This window comes from Globicephala melas, chromosome 5 (genome assembly GCF_963455315.2).
Source record: "Globicephala melas chromosome 5, mGloMel1.2, whole genome shotgun sequence".
Classification (NCBI taxonomy): domain Eukaryota; kingdom Metazoa; phylum Chordata; class Mammalia; order Artiodactyla; family Delphinidae; genus Globicephala; species Globicephala melas.
The window spans coordinates 110,376,649-110,400,391 of record NC_083318.1 but is presented as its reverse complement, the minus strand read 5'-3'; the positions used below and the strand labels follow the sequence as shown (position 1 = coordinate 110,400,391).

Below are 23,743 nucleotides of genomic sequence, written 5' to 3'. Positions count from 1 at the left end.
CAAGCTGATTCCTATATTTATATGGGAAAAACAGAAAACCTAGCATAGCCAAAACAATTTTGAAAAAGAAGACATAGTTGGATTCACATGACCTGATTTTATGACTAACTATAAAGCTATAGTAAACAAGACAGTGTGGTATCAATACAAGGACAGATATGCTAATTGACTGAACAGAATAGAGTCTAGAAATAGACCTACACAATATGTACTCAGTTTAATTCCAACAAAGGTTCCCAGACAATTCATGAGAAAAAAAGTCTTTTCAACAAATGGTGTTGGAAGAACTGGACTTGCATTTGTAAAACAAATGAACTTCAACTGTTATCTTGCAACTATGATAGATTATAGATAAAAATAAGTAGCATCAGCACTAACAGTAGAAGAGGGTAATAATAATTATGTTTGACACAATTTGTTTTTAGAAAAGTCAAATCACTGTTAGGTAATAATAAGCATGTAGTCAACTAAATAATCTACATCAGCAGCTTTAAATTTTTCCAGTAAGACAGGCTCCAAATATATACACGTAGACGTGAATTCACAGGCCTCCTGCAGTAAACCCATAGTCCCACCTTCAAGTGACCTGAGGCTATAGGTTGAAAACAACTGCTACATCTTTATCTTCCTTTCCACCAATAAGACTACTGACATTTATATTTCGAACTCTGACTTATCTTCACCCTCTCTTCTTCCTGTTTTTTTTTAATATTGTATATTTCTAAGCCTAAATGTAAGATGTCACATTTTTTCTTTGTATTTCACTAAATATTTTACATGAGTATTTCATTCTGAAAAATGATTTAAAACTTCGTATTTTAATTCCTGTAATGCAAGCTGTATGATCAATTTGTAATATTGGTGAAACTGTCAAACAAATCAGGTCCTAGAACAGAATCCTGGAAAGATGGCCTAAAGAGGATGATACCTCAAGTTTATAAAGGGCATTAAACAGTGGAGTTGTAAATGATACAACAATTCTGAATGCCATGAATGTCTTCTAATCAAATTGTCCGTATTTCAGAAAGGTACCACTCAGATTTTCAAATCATTTGCTGGTTGACGTTATAAATCGTGAACTCACAGTTTTTTTAAAAACTCCTTTTCTGAAAGTGGGACAGTCTAAAGTTAAGTCACGCAGAAATAAGATGTTTCACAGTCACATAGAAATGTGTCACAGTCACACAGATATAAAACTATTCTTGTATAAATGGTTCCTAGGTAACATTCATTTGGTTGTAAAACTCTAAAAGTAGGGACTATTTCATTCACCTTTGTTTCTCACAGTTCTCAGAACAATGTCTAAAAAAGGTACCCAGAAAATGTTTAATAATCAATTATTTGAATAAAAACATTTATTCAATATAAACAGGGTACTATAAACCTTTATGTTGAATAAATGTGCTTATTCTAATAAATGGACTTGGAGAATAAAGACTTGGACAGGAATGTAGACATGTGACTAAAAGATACGTTACTACTTATCCACTATAAAAAGCAGACTATTACATACTCACATAAAATAAGTTTTGACTATCACAGGGAAATATAAGAATGAGAAGTTGACACAAAGATATAAAGAAAGCTCCAAATGTATACAGGTTTTTTAAATGTCTTCCTACTATATTTACTCTCTTAGAAAAAAATACTCCAGCCTGAAATCAGAAGTATAATACCAGAGCTTATTCAACTTAAAAATTTTTTTTCTAGGTGTTTCGAAAACAATTTTTATGTGAATTTATGGCTAAGTATATGTTCCTTACTCAGGATCTACCCAAGTTAGTACACCCAGCACTGAACTAAGAAAACAGGAAGTACTATGGGATAAAACTGGTAATGCTATGTAAATAAAACAATTCATTTATAAATAATAATAAATGATCACTCCACACCACAGTAACTTAGGATGATTTGAGAATAAATACTTAACTTTGAGAAGGATTATTGGACTGGCAGTGTGTTGCTGGTACATGTCAAGATTATTCATCTCCCTGACAGTAATATTAACCACAATCCATTTCAGTTAGTTCACGTTATCATTTTCTGACTAATGTTAGAGAAACAATGTCATTGAAGGCTGCTTAAACTAAGTGTAGGCTTAACCTCTGTTACAGTCATATAAAAACTTCCACTAGAAGGTAACTTCTAGTAAAAAAACAAATCTGCTATACAGAGTGCTAATACTTTAAAAATACAAATTTAAAAAAATAGTCATACAAAACCAATAGATTGTTTTCCTAATTTAAAAACAAAACTTCAGCAAATCCTCTAAACACACCACAATATACTGCCCCGTGTGTGTATGTTCACATTTTGCTAAACTCAATTTTAAACTGTGGGGAAAAAGTTGCACAGCCATATTTTAAACAAAATATTATCACATTGAACATGTAATAATTTAAAGTTTTAAAAGGTCAGTGTACCCATGAAAAATTTTCTTCAGTATTATACAAATACTACATACAAAGCAGTTTGCTATATAGGATCCCCCAAATTAAGTACTTTGCTAAAGGTCCCTTCTAATAAATGGAGGCAGGCTGACACAAGTCTATCTAAATACAAAAATTTCCTACTGTGGTTCTTGAATTTTATCTTTCCAGGCTATTTCCCCTTTCATTTTGGATGTTCCTTTTAGAAAACATCTGCACTTACACTCTACTTTCTATAAAATCATTTTCTTTTTCTATTAATGTAATAGTTTTTCTCTGTGAGGGTATTTATTCTTGTTTTGTTTTTAAGGCTTCTTCTGCTTCTTAAATTGTCTTTGTTTCTTCTGGTTTCTTTTATTTTTCTATTCCATTTAGTCTCTGTTGTCCTTCACACTGAAGGCTGTCTTTAAATGTCTGCTACCTTCATTTTTAAGAATGAGGCACGAAAGAGCTGACTGAAGTACACTGAAGTACACTTTTAATAAGCAGCATGTGAACGGGTAGACTTCACTGAAGAGAAAGCAGGTGGGCTCCAAGTAGGATCCTTAAATGTCAGTACTTTTCAGGTCTTTTCTCTTGAGCCAGTCAGTATATCCAAAGAGTAACACAATTTTCTGTCTTACAGGGTGGGGCTGGTACAAGCCTGGCTGTCGGAGTTCCGATAGGGTCTGGGGGCCTTCACCATTCAGTTCTTAAAGCTTTCTGTTAATCCTCCTGTTTTCCATTCCTTACCCTTCAACTCTCCCTCTGCTGTTTTTGTTGTTCTCAAATCAGAAACTTCTCCAGTACAATTTCTCCAAAAAGTAAACCTCTAGTCTTTTGCCAAGATGAAGGTAAAAGTAGTTGCATATTGGAAAGAAGTATAAATGCAAGTATTCAATGTAAACTATTCTTCTGGTTATATCTAAAGTCTACCAGTTCAGTGATAGGGACAGACCTGAGATCAACTCATAGCCTGAACACTTGGAAAATGTATGACCTTAGAGAGTTTCTTAACTTCACTACATCTTAGTTTCATTATGTGTAAAATAAAGATAATAACACATTCCTTACAGTGTTGTTGAAGGGATTAAAGAAGGGCGCTTATACAAAATGTTTGTTAAAGGCACCTACTAGGGCTTCCCTCACAATCCTACAAAAAGATTCTAACCTTTCCCAATATCATTTTTTTTGCTGACTGGACTATAAACGCCCCAAGGCCAGGGAATGTAATTTATATCAAAATCCCTAAGATCCATGTGGCATATAATAGTATATTTGATGCCAAGATTAAAATATTTTTAATATATTTTGTCAGCCAATAAAAAATAGCCAGATGTGGGGTAATTTTAAATTTCTTTCTCTGCCATTATGTTTTATTTAAATACTTTAAGATCCATTATTTACTGTTATAATACAATAACGTTGTTTTATTTTTTTAAGTTTGAATTCCTTTGGTTTTGACTGAAGCCCAATAAATAGAAAAACAAAGTAAAAGCTATAACGCCTATCATTTTGAAACAATATTGCCCCCCCCCCCAAAAGAGTGTTCTTTTCCCTCTGTGACATCTAGATGGTATACTGATTCCCAGTATATCTGTTACAGAGCCTACTAAAAGGACTGGCATTCGTCAGAAACAGCACTTAAAACTTAAAGAGATAAAGAAGTGCTGTCTGATCAACAACAGTTAAATGTCGGTAGTCAATTCCAGGTCAAGATGAATGCTGTATATTAAATGTGTGTGTTAGGAGAAATATCTCACATATAAAAACACACAACCAAATGTAGGAGATAAAAAGGAGACAGGAGGCGGGGCGGGGTGGTGGTGGAAATCATCTACTTTTGCTTTAAACAAAGAGAGAGAGAGAAAAAAAACACAATAAATACAAGGACAAACAATAGCAACTCATCAACCAGTAAATAAATTCAGAACAGCCTTGTCATTCAGTTCTCTTCAGTTATCTCAGAATATATGCTTTAGAAACATTTTGATCCAGACTAGAGCAATGAAAGTTGCTAGTTTAACAGAGTGTGGATGGTACAACATTGTAAGACAGGTTTAAAATAAACAAACAAACAAACAAACAAAAACCTATGATTAACTGGGACCTGGACCAAAATTTAAAATACAGTTTGAAGATCTGATAATAGTAAACTTTGCTCAAATTTCTACACTGCAAGGTACGAATTAGGAGATAGAGGTGTAGGGTCATTTTCCCCTAACGTTTCCTTTTCTTGACTCTTAAACAAAATAACAGCTCACATTGTGCTTGCACACTACAGTTGAAAAACTGCATGATTTTTCTTTTCCCTCTACCTTGAACTCTTTCTTTCAGTATTTTCCTTCACTTTAAGAATGTGAGCTCTAATAAATATTAAATACTTGATTATACGTTGGCCAGTCCTGTTTTTTCCCCCCAACCTTCAGTTATTTTTTACTAAAATAGTAACTTAGAAGATTTTATTTTATCTAATCTCCAGAAACTAAGAGTCCCTCGCACAAACTATTACTCAATGAACAATCAATAAATGAAAAACACAAATGAATGCTCGAGTAGTAACATCAGGTATTCTCTAGATTTAAGCAAACATTCAGCTTTTTCATAAAACAGGCTTAGTCAAAAAAGCTTGGGGCATTACCTGGGACAAACACACCAGGAGTAGGCAGTTGGGGAAAGCTTTCCTTTTTCAAGCAATGGAATGCTGGTTGTCTCTTACCATGCATTTCAGCATGAGAGGTGAAAAGCAACTTGATGAAATAACATCAAAACAGACTTAGCAATTGATGCCAAACGTACAAAGCAGTATAGCATACTGCAGCGTTTCTCAAGGTTTCTGGGCCAAAACTCACAGTAAGAAATCTGTCACTTCAAATCATAACCCAACACACACACGCGCGCGCGCACACACACACATGCACATGCACACACACCCGTCAAGCAGAAGATTCGTACATGATGCACATTGCTTTCTTTTTTTAATGTAATGCTATACTATTCCATTCCCTTTTTAAAATGCTACTTGTGAACTGCATAGTGTTTAAATTCTGGTTCTATCCACTAGCTGTGTGACTTTGTACAACTTGCTTAACCCCACGGTGCCTCAATTTCTGCCCCTGTGAAGACAATAATAACGTTACCAATCTTAGAAGGTCTTTGTGAGGGTTAAAAGAATTAACACGTGTGATATTCTTAAATAAGAGCCTGGCATATACTAAGTCCTTAATAAACATTAGTTAACAGTAATAAAGTGAGATGTTCCTACCTTCTGAAATTTACAGCTGAGTTTTCATTTGCAAGATTTCACTTGGAAATGGATGGTTCCATTTCAATCTAACAACATACTTGTTTTTTTGGAATAGGTATCCAGGTATATACATTACATATTCCAAAATAACTGCTGATCAATTAGAACAGAAATGATTGTACCTGATTATCTTGATTTTCCTTAGAAAACTGGCTTACACAATTAATCTCCTACTAAGGAAAAAAATAAATAAATCACAATAGCACAAAAAAATCTTACTAATCCACCAAGGAAGCCCTGGTACTGAAACACTCAGCCATCATAATTTGTTTTTATGGTATGACATTTTGTAAATATATTCTTGTCCTAATTATAACTTCTTATAAAGAAAAGACAAAAAAAATGTTCTTATCTCTTCCAAGGAGACTGTCAAAATATAAAAATCAGTGTGTATTTGTAAAATATGGATTAATGTCACTTCAAAGTTTATGCATGGTTAGATCTGTCTTCTCATCAGTCAGAATTTCAGACTAGTGATGAAACAACAGGGAAGGTGGAGAAAAAAAAATCAACTTCAAAACTGATCTCTACTTTTTTCAGCTTTAAAGGAATAAATTAAACCATTATGTTAAATGAGGAGTTTCTCAATACAAGGAAATATTAAATTTTCATTGTGATTTTCAGACTAGACATTTTTTTTGCACTGCCCCATTTAGACTTTCTTTTTGAAGAGAATGATCAGAAACATAATACAGAAGAAAGGGTGTTGATTACATTAATTCAGCTTCAAAAGAGAATTCCCTGTGCAACATGGAAGAGATTACCAAATAAAATTGTATCAATGCTACTAAAAGTCCTCTGAAAACCAGCTTTGGGAAAATTAAATGGACATAAACACACATAAATAATTCAATGCATTTTAAAGCTAGTCAGGCTATATTAAGAAGGAGGGTAAGCTCTGTTTATATTTTAAATTAAGCTTTGCACACGTTTCCTTTGATTTCACAAGTTTATTTACACAAATAGTAATGTTTGCTAAATGTATACTATGGGACAAACTTCAATATAATTCTATTATAATCGTTTTTCATACAGATATAGCTCATTTTATGTATGTGATGCATTCCTGAAAATATGTATATAAACAGATATTTCAAAATGGAATCATACTGTAAACATTAGGCAGATTTTAATACCAATAGGAATGAGACACATTTTATAAAGTAAACAATGTTATACATGGAAAGCATGTATCAAATACCTGATATGCTTATTTCACTTAAAATAATTCAGTTAATTCCAAACTCACTTATTTCCATGAATATGTAATGAAAACAATTAGTAGTAGCAGAATTCCATTTTCATGAACTTGAATGACTTTTGTAGCATTTGAACTACTGCTGCTTTATAGGAAAGGAGATGCTGTAGGTTATGTGGTTGAGTATTAGAGCTCCCTACTTCTCCCCAGCTCTGATAATCGCACTACTGTTGGCTAGCCAATTAAGTGCTGTTCAGCTAGTGTTGAAAACACTCTTTATAAATTTTCCTTCCTCAGCACAAAATACAACTCTTTCACAAAATCTCTTATAATATAAAAATGGATACTACTACAATTAAACACACTAAATCACAAAAGTGGTATTTTTATGTCTTTGTATAGTGGATATGGACATTTATAGATAGAGAATAATGAAAATAACTCTTTTGCTTTGGCTTTTGAGCCCCTTTTTACTTTTAATCTAATAAAATAAAAAAAGCAAAATTTCTATTGCTTGTCTAGTGGGGCATAAAAATAACCTTATTTATCACATACAGAAGATAAGTTATAAAGAGATGAATTAAAACAGTGTTTTACACACCTAGCAAAACTATTTGGCAAGTTCCTTAGAAACAGCTGCAACATACAAATAAGATTCAATTTGAATAAAAGATTCTGTTTACTTGGCAAATAGTAACAGCATTTTGCTGATACTATTTCATCGGATTCTCATAATGAAAAAATTCATAGGACCTACTTTAAAAAAATTGTTTTGAAGGATTTCTTCTGGTCATGTAAGATTTTTAGTGGAATAGAGAACAAAGATGAGGGTCAGAGAACGGAAGCTTTTGGCAAGGAAGTAGTAAGACGAGGTGACAGGGTTATGGGAGTTCTTGTTCAGGTACAGTGATGGCAGAAGAGAGCAATACAGCCACAGCAGAAAAATCCAAATAGCCTCCCACTTAGCACCATTGCTACTGTTCCACCAAGATATAAACATGCACCTTGTCCACAATCCATCCAACTACTCACTGCATCTTAAAGAGCCTACAAAAAGTCCTCTAGAGCACAAAACATCTTAATAAGTTATGTGCTTAAATGGAAGTCCAAACTGAAGGACTCGGCTTAAACAAAAAAAGGCAATTCTTCTAGATGTCTAGAAAGGTTATATATTTATTTTGTGAGGCAAATTTTACATTTTAACAATTTAATGAAAAATGAGATCTTTAATTTCACTTACATAAAATTCAAATAAAGGATAGTAGGATATAATAGTCTGAGAATTAAAAAGCTGTCCAGTTTTTACTATTGACCTACTGCATGGCTCACTACACAAGTCAAACTAATACAGTCCTCATTTATTAGACAAGAGAGCTCTACAGATTCCAGTGAAATACTACAGGGTCTTAGAACAAGTACAATACCTAAATGTAAGTAAGGCTTTCCTTTAAAAAAAAAACCAAAAAACATTTATCCATTTATTATTTCTCATAGTCAATGGGTCACCTGGGAAATTCTGCTGATCTGGGCCACAGTTGGCTGCTCCTGGTTGTGCTTGCTCATATGTTCGTGGTCAGCTGAGGGCTGGCTCGTGTAGGATGGCCTCAGCTCACACAGCTCAGCCATCCTCCAGGTGTCAGTCCTGACCCTCCCACTAGTTAACCTGGGCATGTTGTTCTCAAGGTGATCAAAGAAAAGTAAAAGCAGAAACATGCAGGCGCTTTTTCAAACCTCTATTTTGTGTCTAGTTTACTAATTACCTCTTTTTCTCCCCTTACTGGCCTTTTTATTGTTTTTGTTTTTTACGTGTTATAAAATATACATAACATGAACCTTACCATTTTAACCACTTTTAAGTGTAAGTTCAGTGGCATTACATTCAGGCTGTTGGCCAACCATCACCACCTTCCATTTCCAGAACTTGTTTCATCTTGCAAAACTGAGACTCTATACCCATTAAAGTCTCCATTTCTCCCTCCCCCCGGCCAGGCCCCGGCAACCACCATTCTACTTTCTGTCTCTATGAATTTGACTACTCTAAATACCTCACATGAGTGAAATCATACAGTGTTTGTCCTTTTGTGAATGGCTTATTTCACTTAGCATAATGTCTTCAAGGTTCATCCATATTGTAGCATGTGTCAGAGGTTCCTTCCTCTTTAAGGCTGAACAATATTCCACTGTATATATGTACCACATTCTGTTTATCCATTTATCCATTAGTGGATACTTGGACTGCTTCCATCTTTTGGTTATTGTAAATAATACTATTATAAATATTAAAATTGGTATACAAATACCTCTTCGAGTCTCTGCTTTTATTTCTCTTGGGTATATATTCAAAAGTAGAATAGCTGGATCTTAGGGTAATTCTATTTTTTATTTTGAAGGAACTGTCATACTTTTTTCCACGTCAGCTTCACCATTTTACAGTGCCACCAGCAGTGCACAAGGGCTCTAATTTCTCCACATCTTCACCAATACTTGTTATTTTATGATTATTTATTTATTTTTTAATTAAAGCCATCCTACTGGCTGTGAAGTGGCATCTCATTTGGTTTTGATATACATTTTCCTAACAATTAGTAATGTTGAACACCTCTTCATCTGCTCATTGGCCATTTGTATAACTTCTTTGGAGAATTGTCTATTCAAATTCTTTACCCGTTTTTGAATCAGGTTGTTCGGTTTTTGTTGTTGAGTTTTAGGAGTTCTCTATATACTCTACACATTAATCCCATATCTGATAGTTAATGTGCAAACAGGGCTTTCTTTTGAAAATGAAAACTCTCCTTTAAAAGTGAAAAAGGATTCAGGATATTCTGTTTGTTGATAATTCAGGACAGAAAAGGAAAATTCTTAAAGAATACCTGATGATATGAGAATATACTTATAGAAAAACCAGTGTGTGTGTGTGTGTGTGTGCATAAAACATAATTATTCCTTATTGATATGTGGTAAATTAGAGGTAGTTTTTGTTATTTACATGTTTCATATTTTAAAATTAAAAACAGACTAACTTTAACAAGTTTTTAGAACTTGGGAGAAATGTCATGTATATTTTATTATTTAATTCATTTAACACATTTATTGAATGGCAGGTCCTATACTAGGCAAGGGAGAAATAATGGTAAACAAGAACTCTATCTTTATGAACTTTAGTGGAGCACACAAGAAGAACCAAAACAAGTAGGTAGAAAGATATGTAAAAATGCATGATATTTTAGGTGCTCTGAAAGAAAGAGAGGAAGGAAGGAATCAGTAATGGTCTCTATAAAGACGTGTTGTTCCTAAAGGACTGAGACAGTCAGCTACTCACAGAGCAAGGAGATGAACGTTCAAGGCAGAGAAAGCAAACTGTGGAGTTGGGAAAGATTCATTCTGCATGCAGTGATAAGTCAAGAAAGGTTTAAGCACTGAATTTATGGAATTCAAAATTACATTTAGGGCTTCCCTGGTGGCACAGCGGTTGAGAGTCCGCCTGCCGATGCAGGGGACACAGGTTCATGCCCCAGTCCGGGAAGATCCCACATGTCGCGGAAAGGCTGGGCCCGTAAGCCATGGCCGCTGAGCCTGTGCGTCCGGAGCCTGTGCTCCGTGACGAGAGGGGCCACAGCAGTGAGAGGCCCGTGTACCGCAAAAAAAAAAAATTACATTGAAAGAGGATCCATTCTGTTGTAGTGAGGAATGGCTCAGAGAAAGGCAAAAGGTAGAGGAAAATCACTTAGGAGACACAGAACAGTGTGGGGTTACTTCTCTTTTTACAAGAGAGCTGGTGAGAAGTTTCCATGATGTTCTTCGTATCTTTTATCAAGTACTGACACCCTTAGAAGAAGTTGATATTTGGGAATAATATCTCCTTAAATGTATATGAAGAAAAAAATATAACTGTTAATATTTTTAACTGTCATCAAGGTTACCATGTATATTAAATTTTTCTAATTTAAATTTGAGAATAATGAAAATACATTTAAAAGACAAATATATTAAAGTTATAATAATATTAAAAATATTTTTTAAATATGATGTGAAAATAAAGATAATCACTTGAAAATTTTTATATTCAACATAGTGATATTTCAGATGATTACTAAGAAATTACCTTGGACAAATCTCTGAAGTTACTTGGCAAAGTAAGATCCAGTTCTTCTGATTCATAATTAGTAATGACCCAGGGAAACACTGGGTACTGATTTAAGTCATTGTAACTCCGTCCTGGAAGAGGAAAAAAAATTCATTCTTAATTTAGAAGAATGAAATGATAAACATTCAGGAATATACTAAATGTAACAAGAACAACAATTTTTGAGTGCCAGACATTGTTCCCAGTGCTATCCATTCATGATTTCATTTAATTCTCACAATAACCCTATGAAATTGGTATCACCCTCGTTTTACAGATAAAAAAACCGAGGCACAAAAGTTTATGTAACTTGCCCCAAATCATGCAACTACTAATGGTTGAACTATATTCAAATCCACATACTCTGTACCCACATCTTATAAATTACACAACTATTTTTTATTAGTTAAAAGCCTGCACCAAATAAAATAATCTTCATTAAGAATTCAAAAAACAATTTGCAATCTCATAGAGTTTCTCAAAACCAGAATCCTTTCTTTGCCATTAATTAATCAACCAACCAATCAACTGATCAACCAAGTTCAAGTGACTTCACCCCTATGGGCATTCACAGTCAACTGTAAAATCACCAGGTTGCTCTTAATAACTCTGAAATTTCTGTGACAGCTTTCAAATTCTATGCTCCTTTGAACATAATGCACAGCATCATAGATGTTGCTTACTCCATTCCCAAATGCTGCCACATACTCTTCTATGCTTCTTCTAAACTAATGACATTCAACGACACATTCAGGTCTACTAAAAATATGAATAAAACAAAGAATGAGGTAGCCCATTCACGTAGAAACAGCAGTTTTCTGGATATCACCCCTTTGGGAGGCAGCATGGTAGATGACATCATTGTTTCTGTAGTAAAAATGTTGGCATTTGACTCCACGATTTTACTAGTCTATAACCTATTTTTACTTAGATTTAATGTGAACAGACTCTTATGGCTAAATTACAAGGCAAACAAGGATATTAATACTGGTTGAATTCCTTTCTTACAGTGTATTCTATCATCTCCATTCTCTTCCTGTTCTCAAATATATACGGATATCAAATCAATATACAGCTGAGTATTACAGTAGCTCTCGACACAAATTCTTGGTATCTAAGCCTCCCTTATGATTGGATGTTTGGTTGTTTTTTTAAACATCTTTATTGGAGTATAATTGCTTCACAATCGTGTGTTAGTTTCTGCTTTATAACAAAGTGAATAAGCTATACATATACATATATCTCCATATCTCCTCCCTCTTGCGTCTCCCTCCCACCCTCCCAATCCCACCCCTCTATGTGGTCACAAAGCACCGAGCTGATCTCCCTGGGCTATGCGGCTGCTTCCCAATAGCTATCTATTTTACCTTTGGTATATACGTCCACGCCACTCTCTCACTTCGTTCCAGCTTAGCTTTCCACCTGCCCATGTCCTCAAGTCCATGCTATACGTCTGCGTCTTTATTCCTGTCCTGCCCCTAGGTTCTTCAGAACCTTTTTTTTTTTTTTTCAGATTCCATATATATGTGTTAGCATACGGTATTGGTTTTTCTCTTTCTGACGTACTTCACTCTGTAAGACAGACCTTGGGTCCAGCCACCTCACTACAAATAACTCAATTTCGTTTCTTTTTATGGCTGACTAATATTCCATCGTATATATGGGGCATATCTTCTTTATCCATTCATCTGTCGATGGACACTTAGGTTGCTTCCATGTCCTGGCTATTGTAAATAGAGCTACAATGAACATTGTGGTACATGACTCCTTTTGAATTATGGTTTTCTCAGGGTATATGTCCAGTAGTGGGATTGCTGCATCGTATGGTAGCTCTACTTTTACTTTTTTAAGAACTTCCATATTGTTCTCCATAGTGGCTGTATCAATTTACATTCCCACCAACAGTGCAAGAGAGTTCCCTTTTCTCCACACCCTGTCCAGCATTTATTGTTTGTACGTTTTTGGATGATGGCCATTCTGACCAGTGTGAGGTGACACCTCATTGTAGTTTTTTTTTTTTTTTGCGGTACACGGGCCTCTCACTGTTGTGGCCTCTCCCGTTGTGCAGCACAGGCTCCGGACGCGCAGGCTCAGCGGCCATGGCTCACGGGCCCAGCCGCTCTGCGGCATGTGGGATCTTCCCAGACCGGGGCACAAACCCGTGTCCTCTGCATCGGCAGGTGGACTCTCAACCACTGCGCCACCAGGGAAGCCCCTCGTTGTAGTTTTGATTTGCATTTCTCTAATGATTAGTGATGTTGGGCATCCTTTCATGTGTTTGTTGGCAATCAGTATATCTTCCTTGGAGAAATGTCTATCTAGGTTTTCTACCCATTTTTGGATCAGGTTGTTTGTTTTTTTTGAAATTGAGCTGCATGACCTGCTTGTAAAATTTGGAGATTAATCCCTTGTCAGTTGCTTCATTTGCAAATATTTTCTCCCATTCTGAGGGTTGTCTTTTCATCTTGCTTATAGTTTCCTTTGCTGTGCAAAAGCTTTTAAGTTTCATTAGGTCCCATTTGCTTATTTTTCTTTTTATTTCCATCACTCTAAGAGGTGGATCAAAAAAGATCTTGCTGTGATTTATGTCAAAGAGTGTTCTTAGGGCTTCCCTGGTGGCGCAGTGCTTGAGAGTCGGCCTGCCGATGCAGGGGACACGGGTTCGTGCCCCGGTCCGGGAAGATCCCACATGCCGCGGAGCGGCTGGGCCCGTGAGCCATGGCTGCTGAGCCTGCACGTCTGGAGCCTGTGCTCCGCAACGGGAGAGGCCACAACAGTGAGAGGCCCGTGTACCGCAAAAAAAAAAAGAGAGAAAAAAAAAAAAAGAGTGTTCTTACTATGTTTTCTTCTAAGAGTTTTATAGTGTCCGGTCTTACATTTAGGTCTTTAATCCATTTTGAGTTTATTTTTGTGTATGGTGTTAGGGAGTGTTCTAATTTCATTCTTTTACATGTAGCTGTCCAGTTTTCCCAGCACCACTTACTGAAGAGGCTGTCTTTTCTCCATTGTATATGCTTGCTTCCTTTATGAAAGATAAGGTGACCATATGTGGGTGCGTTTATCTCTGGGCTTTCTATCCTGTTCCATTGATTTATATTTCTGGTTTTGTGCCAGGACCATACTGTCCTGATTATTGTAGCTTTGTAGTATAGTCTGAAGACAGGGAGCCTGATTCCTCCAGCTCTGTTTTTCTTTCTCAAGATTTGCTTTGGCTATTCGTGGTATTTTGTGTCTCCATACAAGTTGTGAAATTTTTTGTTCTAGTTCTGTGAAAAATGACATTGGTAGTTTGATAGGGATTGCACTGAATCTGTAGATTGCTTTGAGTACTATAGTAATTTTCACAATGTTGACTCTTCCAATCCAAGAACATGGTATATCACTCCATCTGTTTGTATCATCTTTAATTTCTTTCATCAGTGTCTTATAGTTTTCTGCATACATGTCTTTGGTCTCCTTAGGTAGGTTTATTCCTAGGTATTTTATTCTTTCTGTTGCAATGGCAAATGGGAGTGTTTCCTTAATTTCTCTTTCAGATTTTTTTCATCATTAGTGTATAGGAATGCAAGAGATTTATGTGCATTAATTTTGTGCCTGTTACTTTACCAAATTTATTTATTAGCTCTAGTAGTTTTCTGACAGCATCTTTAGGATTCTCTATTATGTCAACTGGAAACAGTGACAGCTTTACTTCTTTTCCAATTTGTATTCCTTTTATTTCTTTTTCTTCTCTGATTGATGTGGATAGGATTTCCAAAACTATGTTGAATAATAGTGGTGAGAGTCGACAACCTTGTCTTGTTCCTGATCTTAGAGGAAATGGTTTCAGTTTTTCACCATTGAGAATGATGTTGGCTGTGGGTTTGTCATATATGGGCTTTATTATGTTTATTATGTATGTCATATAGGGGCTTTATTATGTAAGTTCCCTCCATGCCTACCTTCTGGAGGGAGTTTATCATAAATGGCTGTTGAATTTTGTCAAAAGCTTTTTCTGCATCTATTGTGATGATCATATGGTTTTTCTCCTTCAATTTATTATTATGGTTTATCACACTGATTGACTTGCGCATATGGAAGAATCCTTGCATTCCCGGGATAAATCCCACTTGATCATGGTGTATGATCCTTTTAATGTGCTGTTGTATTCTGTTTGCTAGTATTTTGTTGGAAATTTTTGCATCTATGATCATCAGTGATACTGGCCTGTAGTTTTCTTTCTGTGTGACACCTTTGTCTGGTTCTGGTATCAGGATTATAGTGGCCTCGTAGAATGAATTTGGGAATGTTCCTCCCTCTGCTATATTTTGGAAGAGTTTGAGAAGGACAGGTGTAAGCTCTTCTCTAAATGTTTGATAGAATTCGCCTGTGAAGCCATCTAGTCCTTGGCTTTTGTTTGTTGGAAGATTTTTAATCACAGTCTCAATTTCAGTGCTTGTGATTGGTCTGTTTATGTTTTCTATTTCTTCCTCATTCAGTCTTGGAAGGTTGTGCTTTTCTGTGAATTTGTCCATTTCTTCCAGGTTGTCCATTTTATTGGCATATAGGTGCCAATAAAATGGCACCTATATGAGGTGAGATCTCTCATGATCTTTTGTATGTCTGCAGTGCCAGTTGCTACTTCTCCTTTATCATTTCTAATTCTATTGTTTTGAGTCTTCTCCATTTTTTTCTTGATGCATCTGGCTAACGGTTTATCAATTTGTTTATCTTCTCTAAAAACCAGCTTTCAATTGATCTTTGTTATTGCTTCATTCATTTCTTTTTCATTTATTTCTGATCTGATCTTTATGATTTCTTTCCTTCTGCTAACTTTGGGGTTTTTTTGTTCTTCTTTAATTGCTTTAGGTGTAAGGTTAAGGTTGTTTATTTAAGATGTTTGTTTCTTGAGGTAGGATTTTATTGCTATAAACTTACCTCTTAGAACTACTTTTGCTGCATCCCATAGGTTTTGGGTTGTCGTGTTTTCTTTGTCATTTGTTTCTAGGTATATTTTGATTTCATCTTTGATTTCTTCAGTGATCTCCTGGTTATTAAGTATTGTTTAGCCTCCATGTGTTGGTAATTTTTACAGATTTTTTCCTATAATTGGTATCTAGTCTCATAGTATTGTGGTTGGAAAAGATACGTGATATGATTTCAATTTTTTTAAATTTACCAAGGCTTGATCTGTGACCCGAGATATGATCTATCCTGGAGAATGTTCCATGAGCACCTGAGAAGAAACTGTATTCTGTTGTTTTTCGATGGAATGTCCTATAAATATCAATTAATTCCATCTTGTTTCATGTATCATTTAACGCTTGTGTTTCCTTATTTATTTTCATTTTGGATGATCTGTCCATTGATGAAAGTGGGGTGTTCAAGTCCCCTACTATCATTTTGTTATTGTCGATTTCCCTTTTATGGCTGTTAGCATTTGCCTTATGTATTGAGGTGCTCCTATGTTGGGTGGATAAATATTTACAATTGTTATATCTCTTCTTGGATTGATCCCTTGATCGTTATGCAGTGTCCTTCTCTGTCTCTTGTAATAGTCTTTATTTTAAAGTCTATATTGTCTGATATGAGAATTGCTACTCCAGCTTTCTTTTGATTTCCATTTAAATGGAATATCTTTTTCCATCCCCTCACTTTCAGTCTTTATGTCCCTAGGTCTGAAGTGGGTCTCTTGTAGGCAGCATATATACGGGCCTTATTTTTGTATCCATTCAGCCAGTCTATGTCTTTTGGTGGGAGCATTTAATCCATTTACATTTAAGGTAATTATCGATATGTAGGTTCCTATTACCATTTTCTTAATTGTTTTGGGTTTTTTATTGTAGGTCTTTTCCTTCTCTTGTGTTTCTTGCCTAGAGAAGTTCCTTTAGCATGTGTTGTAAAGCTGGTTTCGTGGTGCTGAACTCTCTCAGCTTTTGCTTGTCTGTAAAGGTTTTAATTTCTCTGTTGAATCTGAATGAGATCCTTGCTGGGTAGAGTAATCTTGGTTGTAGGTTTTTCTCTTTCATTATTTTACATAGGTCTTGCCACTCCCTTCTGGCTGCAAAGTTTCTGCTGAAAGATCAGCTGTTAACCTTATGGGGATTCCCTTGTATGTTATTTGTTGTTTTTCCCTTGCCAATTATAATATTTTTTCTTTGTATTTAATTTTTGATAGTTTGATTAATGTGTGTCTTGGCGTGTTTCTCCTTGGATTTATCCTGTATGGGACTCTCTGCGCTTCCTGGACTTGATTGACTATTTCCTTTCCCATATTAGGAAGTTTTTAACTTCAAATATCTCTTCAAATATTCTCTCAGTCTCTTCCTTTTTCTCTTTTTCCTCCAGGGCCCCTATAGTTCGAATGTTGGTATGTTTAATGTTGTCCCAGAGGTCTCTAAGACTGTCTGAATTCTTTTCATTCTTTTTTCTTTATTCTGCTCTGCAGTAGTTATTTCCACTATTTTATCTTCTACATCACTTATCCGTTCTTCTGCTTCAGTTATTCTGCTATTGATTCCTTGTAGAGAATTTTTAATTTCATTTGTTGTGCTGTTCATCATTGTCTGTTTGCTCTTTAGTTCTTCTAGGTCCTTGTTAAACGTTTCTTGTATTTTCTCCATTCTATTTCTACGATTTTGGGTCATCTTTACTATCATTACTCTGAATTCTTTTTCAGGTAGACTGTCTATTTCCTCTTCATTTGTTTGGTCTGGTGGGTTTTTACCTTGCTCCTTCATCTGCTGTGTGTTTGTCTTCTTATTTTGCTTAACTTACTGTGCTTGGGGGTCTCCTTTTCGCAGGCTGCAGGTTTGTAGCTCCTGTTGTTTTTGGTGTGTGCCCCCAATGGCTAAGGTTGGTTCAGTGGGTTGTGTAGGCTTCCTGGTGGAAGGGAGTAGTGCCTATGTTCTGGTGGATGAGGCTGAATCCTGTCTTTTTGGTGGGCAGGACCCCGACTGGTGGTGTGTTTTGGGGTGTCTGTGACCTTATGATTTTAGACAGCCTCTCTGCTAATGGATGGGGTTGTATTCCTGTCTTGCTAATTGTTTGGCATAGGGTGTCCAGCACTGTAGCTTGCTGGTTGTTGAGTGGAGCTGGGTCTCAGCTTTGAGATGGAGATCTCTGGGAGAGCTTTCACCGTTTGGTATCACATGGAGCTGGGATGTCTCTGGTGGACCAATGTCCTGAACTTGGCTCTCCCACCTCAGAGGCTCAGGCCTGACACCCAGTCGGAGCACCAAGACCCTCTCTGAATACTGTTACCTCCTCGGAAAGCTCAATACCAGGGTGTATGGAGCTTTTACAGAGGGTCTCAGCAAGCAGGCAGTCCTGCGGTACCAGATTAGCAAACGTTCAAAAGCTTGACAATATACTCTGTTGGCAAGGGTGTGGAGAAACAGTCCCTCTTTTGCATTGCTAGTGAGAATGCAAAAGGGAATAACCAACAACAACTTTGTCAATATGTCTTCATCAACCAAATGAGCAATGCCAGTGTAGGACCTAGGACCACTCACTCCATGGAAGAATCCCAGGTTCAGGCAGGGGACAGGCAGAGTGCTGGTAATATCTGGATATTGCTTGACACTTTACAGACTGTTCTCAATGAATTTGCCTTCTCTGTTGAGCTTCAAAGCTTCCAAGATCTTGGCAGCTGGGAAGTGAAAGGCAGAGGGAGGGAGCGTGGGGCAGGAGCAGCTTCTGGGCATGTACCCATGGGAGTGGCTGCCTGAGAGACCTGGGAGCAGAGGGTAAATAGTCCCCCGATTGGACGGAGCGGAGCAAGGACTACAACCTGATTTGATGCTTTTAACATTTTATTTCACTGTATTCATCATGGGCTTGAGGTCTATTAGAATAACAGAGTTCTTCCTTGATTGACCTGGAAATAGTCTTAGGAAACATGAATAACTAGGACAATTTTAATTCAGAAGTGTTTATGTCATTACATATTTCTGTCAATTTTAACTTCTCCCAGAAAAAAATAACCAAACTTAAACAACAAAAAGCAGTCTATTTTGATGTCTCCATTCTCTCACATTTTCCTGATTGAGATGTTAGTAAACAGTAAAATCCTCTTCTTAGCCTATCTGCTTAAATAATCAAGTTTATTGTACCTACGAAAAAAAGAGTACGTACCTGCTCACTGTAAACAGACTTTTATTAAGTAAGTTAAATTCAATATTTAGTTACTGAACGCCTAGTGACTGTCTTTTGGGAAATGTGCCAGATATCATGAGAACCTATATGTATCACAGATAACACTGTAAAAGAAATATTAAATAACATGAGACTCCACCCCAGCCTCTAGTGTATGTAAAAACCATCCAAAACAAATTATTGATTCTATTCTTTAAAGAGAATATACAGGGGATATATTTAAAAGACACTATAGGCACACTAGAAGTTATTTGAGAGTAGACCATTTCATAAATGCTGTCCATAATTATTACACTGCATTCAATTTAGGTGTTAATTGATTTATCATGTACAAAAGATGTCCATTTAAACTTGTTACATAAGTTCCCTGTCTCTCATTATTACTTAAAAATCCTTTCAGTCTCTAGTTATACAATCCCTACTAAATTCCACATAACTGTTCAAACTTTCTTTATTCCTTTCCCTCAATGGACCCTCAGATGAGTATCTCCCTAACTGATGAATCTTAGACTTTTTCAGTGTAAGCCCTGAACTTCCAATTCTTCGTACTACACCCTCTCTTCTCCACTTTTCCAACAGTGTCTTTATTCTCTGGGAGGTATGATTCTTCCACCTGAGCTCTTGAACAGGTCTCCCTCATAATGTGAATTGTTACTTTTCCTCTCTCTTCCTCTTTCATAGTTACTCTCCACTGCCTTAACTCACCCTCTCTTTACTATTACACAAGAAAACTGTAATCTACATCTAATATTCTCGTTTAATCTCGAACCATTCAGTCCTTATAATCAAACTATTTTGCTTGTTTTGCAAATAAACCCCTAGGGACTTCCCTGGTGGCACAGTGGATAAGACTCAGCACTCCCAATGCAGGGGGCCTGGGTTCGATCCCTGGTCAGGGAATTAGATCCCATATGCATGCTGCAACTAAGGGTTCTCATGCCACAACTAAGGAGCCAGCCTGCCGCAACTAAGACCTGGCACAACCAAATAAATAAAATAAATATTTTTTTTTAAAAAAAGAAAGAAAACAAACCCTTATAAAGTAACCCATAAGTCCTGAGATATTAAAGCCAAAGTCATGGCCTGTACTCACTCTTAATTCTCCCTTACCTCTCCATCACATCTAATACAGTGGGCAAGGCCTTTCTCCCTTTCCCCTTGTATCTCAAGACATTTGCTTCACCTTAGTTCTCCTCCTATTAAGTCTATAAATTCTGGGGTCAGTCATTCTCTTCTCTTCCTTAATAACTTTCCCTCTTTCTTTTTGTTATGCTCAAGTGCATTCCCCAGACCTTACCTCACTGCTTTCTGTATCACCTGGCTTGGTAATCTCAACTCTCTCTCTTGGTGATTTCCTGTCTATGCAGATGAAATCCAACGTCCTATCTCTAAGCTCCAAATACCCTCACTTAACCTATACTCCAACAATTCTTTTCTTGGATATCTTGATAGCACAGTAAAATCATCTTTCTCTAGATCGATTTTTTGACTTCTCCCTTTAATTGCACCACTATTTTCCTCATGATTTAGAGCAGAAGCCTGGAAGTCTTTTCTGACACATTTTTCTCATTTACTCCCAACATTCAGTTGTCTGCATGGCAAATGGTTTGTACCTTGTAAATTCTTGTGTTATCTTTTTTTGTTTGTTTGTTTAATTAATTAATTTATTTTTGGCTGCATTGGGTCTTTGTTGCTGCACGCAAGCTTTCTCTAGTTGCGGTGAACGGGGGCTACTCTTTGTGCCGTATGCGGGCTTCTCATTGCGGTGGCTTCTTTTGTTGTGGAGCACAGGCTCTAAGTGGGTGGGCTTCAGTAGTTGCGGCATGTAGCCTCAGTAGTTGTGGCTCATGGGCTCTAGAGCACAGGCTCAGTAGTTGTGGCACTTGGGCTTAGTTGCTCCGCGGCATGTGGGATCTTCCAGGACCAGGGATCGAACCCATGTCCCTTGCATTGGCAGGCAGATTCTCAACCACTGCACCACCAGGGAAGCCCAATTCTTGTGTTATCTAATCCTTTGTTTTAATTCCTATTGTCACCTCTCTAATGCAGGCCCTCATTACTTTTTATATGTAATTGCTTCCTAACTTCTGCTCTCTACCTAGACTCTCTGCACCATAATTTATCCTTCATACTGCTTCCAACTTTTCATACAGTTCTGATATTACTCATTTGTTCAAAAACTTTCAAACGTTTCCCTGTAAGTTGACTGCCAATTCCTCAAACTGACAAAAAAAATCTTGCATAATGTCTCCAAGTACATTTCTCCAAGTACCTTTCTAGTTTTCTTTTTCATTATACCTTTATGAATATATATTTTATGTACACGCAAACAAAAACACACACACATACTATACCATTAATTGTTCTTTAGCTATACTGCATTTCTTCCCATCTTTGTATGCTTGCTTATGCCTTTAGCTTTACATGGAATGACTCTATTTATACAAATACTCAAAATAATTTAATCATATCACTATTAATAATTTATCATTTGAAATACATCAACATGTGACCTTAAATTACCTGCTATTGTGTTGAGAAACATCAAGTACTCAAAATTTGAAATCTCCCTATGTTGCCATCGCTGGGTCATATTAGAAGCTTTAAAAAGTTGACGAGGACTAGCTAATGAGATACGCCTGCAAGAAAAAGAATTTGATATAGAATCAAATTAAACTTAAGATTAATTAGATCAATAATAAATCATGACTTCTGTGCTCGTTCAAAATGGCATCTGTATTATTCTGAGACATTCTATTCATGTTATACTAACGAATGCTGGAGATGTTTCAATCTATAATTAATGGTTAAACGAATGATTTGGATGAGTCACAGGTCTATTATCCATATTCTATTCATCAAGATAAGCTGTCATTACAAAGCCATTATAATATCTAGGCTCCATAAATGTTGATTAATAACAGTATGATTAATAATTCACTGCCTTACTGATACAAAAGTAATTATAGTAACTAAGTAATACACATAAAATTGCATTCACATCTTTATCAGTTTAAATATTCATCTCTTAAAGACAGCATATTTGTACATTACAAATTTAAACATTATTTTTGTATACCCATTGTAATAGGGGAAAGAGGATCCCAGCTCCTCAGGTGTCCATTCGTGGGTTCGGATAAAGGTAAGGGAAACTATTATTCTTTTATACAACCTAATAGTAGACCAAGTTTTCTGTTTTCTTAATGTAATGTGAGTAACAAAGGATACAACTGACCAATACTAAGTAGCAGTGGGAAATAGGTGGGAGGATTAATTACTACATTCAGAGCCCAGAATCTCAGAGAAGTATGCTGTCACCGTTCTTCCTACTACTAAGGACAAGATACATATTTTTTTCAAGCTTTATTTCCAAAGGTATAATTTACGTAACACAAAAGTTACCCTTGTAAGTGTACTATTCAATGATATTTTAAAGTAAATTTCTAGAGTTGTGCAATTATCACCACATTGTATTCTGGAACATTTTAATCAACACTAAAACTTCCCTTGTGCCTATTTAGAGTTAATTCCTATTCCTATCCCCAGCTCTAGGCAACTATCAATCTACTTTCTGTCTCTATGAACTAGCCGTTTCTAAACATTTCAGATAAATGGAATCATACATCATGTAATCTTCTGCATCAGGCTTCTTCTACTAACCATAATGTTTTGAGGTTCATCAATGTGGCAGCATGTATGAGCAGTTCATTTCTTTTGATTGTAAATAGTATTCCATTGTATGAATAGAGAATATACCACATTTTTTAAATCCATTCACCAGTTGATAGACATTTAAATTATTCCAGTTTTTAGCTATTATGAAAAATGCTACTCAGAACATTCACGTACACGTCGTTGCTGAACATATGGTTGCATTTCTTTTGGGTAGATTCCTAGGAGTGAAACTGCCAGGTTGTCTGTTGACTTAATATTTATCTTTTTGAGAAACTGCCAAATTGTCTTCCATTATACATTCCAACAAACAATGTATGATGTTCCAAATTTTCCACATCTCTGCCAATACTTGCTATTGTATGAAATTTTTATTATAGCCATTCTAGTGAGTGTAAAATGGTATCTTATTACAATTTTAATGTACATTGTTGAACATCTTTTCATGTGTTAATTAGCCATTTGTTTATTTTCTTTGAGGAAATTACTATTCAGATCTTTTTTACCTTAATTGGGTTGCTTCTGTCCTATTATTGAGTTGTCAAAGGTCTTCATACATTCTGGATACAAGTCTATCAAATACATGATGTGCAAATATTTCTCAGTCTGTGGCTTATCTTTTCACATACTTAGTGATATATTTAAAGCACAAACATTTTAAATTTTGATTAAATCCGTCTTCTCAATTTTTGTCTTTTATGAATTATGCTTTTGGGTGTCACATGTGAACTCTCTGCCTACTGCAAGATGATAAAGTTTTTATCCTATATTTGAGAAATTTTTTAGTTTTAGATCTTAAATATAGGTCTATGACACACCTTAATTCTTATGAACAGTGTGTGGTAAGTGTTGAAGTTCATTTTCTTGCATGTGACTATCCAGTCATTACAGTACCATTT

At 35.9% G+C, this 23,743-nt stretch overlaps 1 protein-coding gene across 1 annotated transcript in view; it reads right to left on the bottom strand.

Moving 5' to 3' along the window:
- Positions 1-23,743, bottom strand: part of LRBA (LPS responsive beige-like anchor protein) — a 732,049-nt gene that overhangs the window by 189,375 nt on the left and 518,931 nt on the right. The window contains exons 43-44 of the mRNA XM_030878183.2: positions 21,696-21,811; positions 11,016-11,128 (exon numbers count right to left, since the gene is read on the bottom strand). Coding sequence (XP_030734043.1) covers positions 11,016-11,128; positions 21,696-21,811 — 229 coding nt within the window. The remainder of the gene's footprint in view (positions 1-11,015; positions 11,129-21,695; positions 21,812-23,743) is intronic.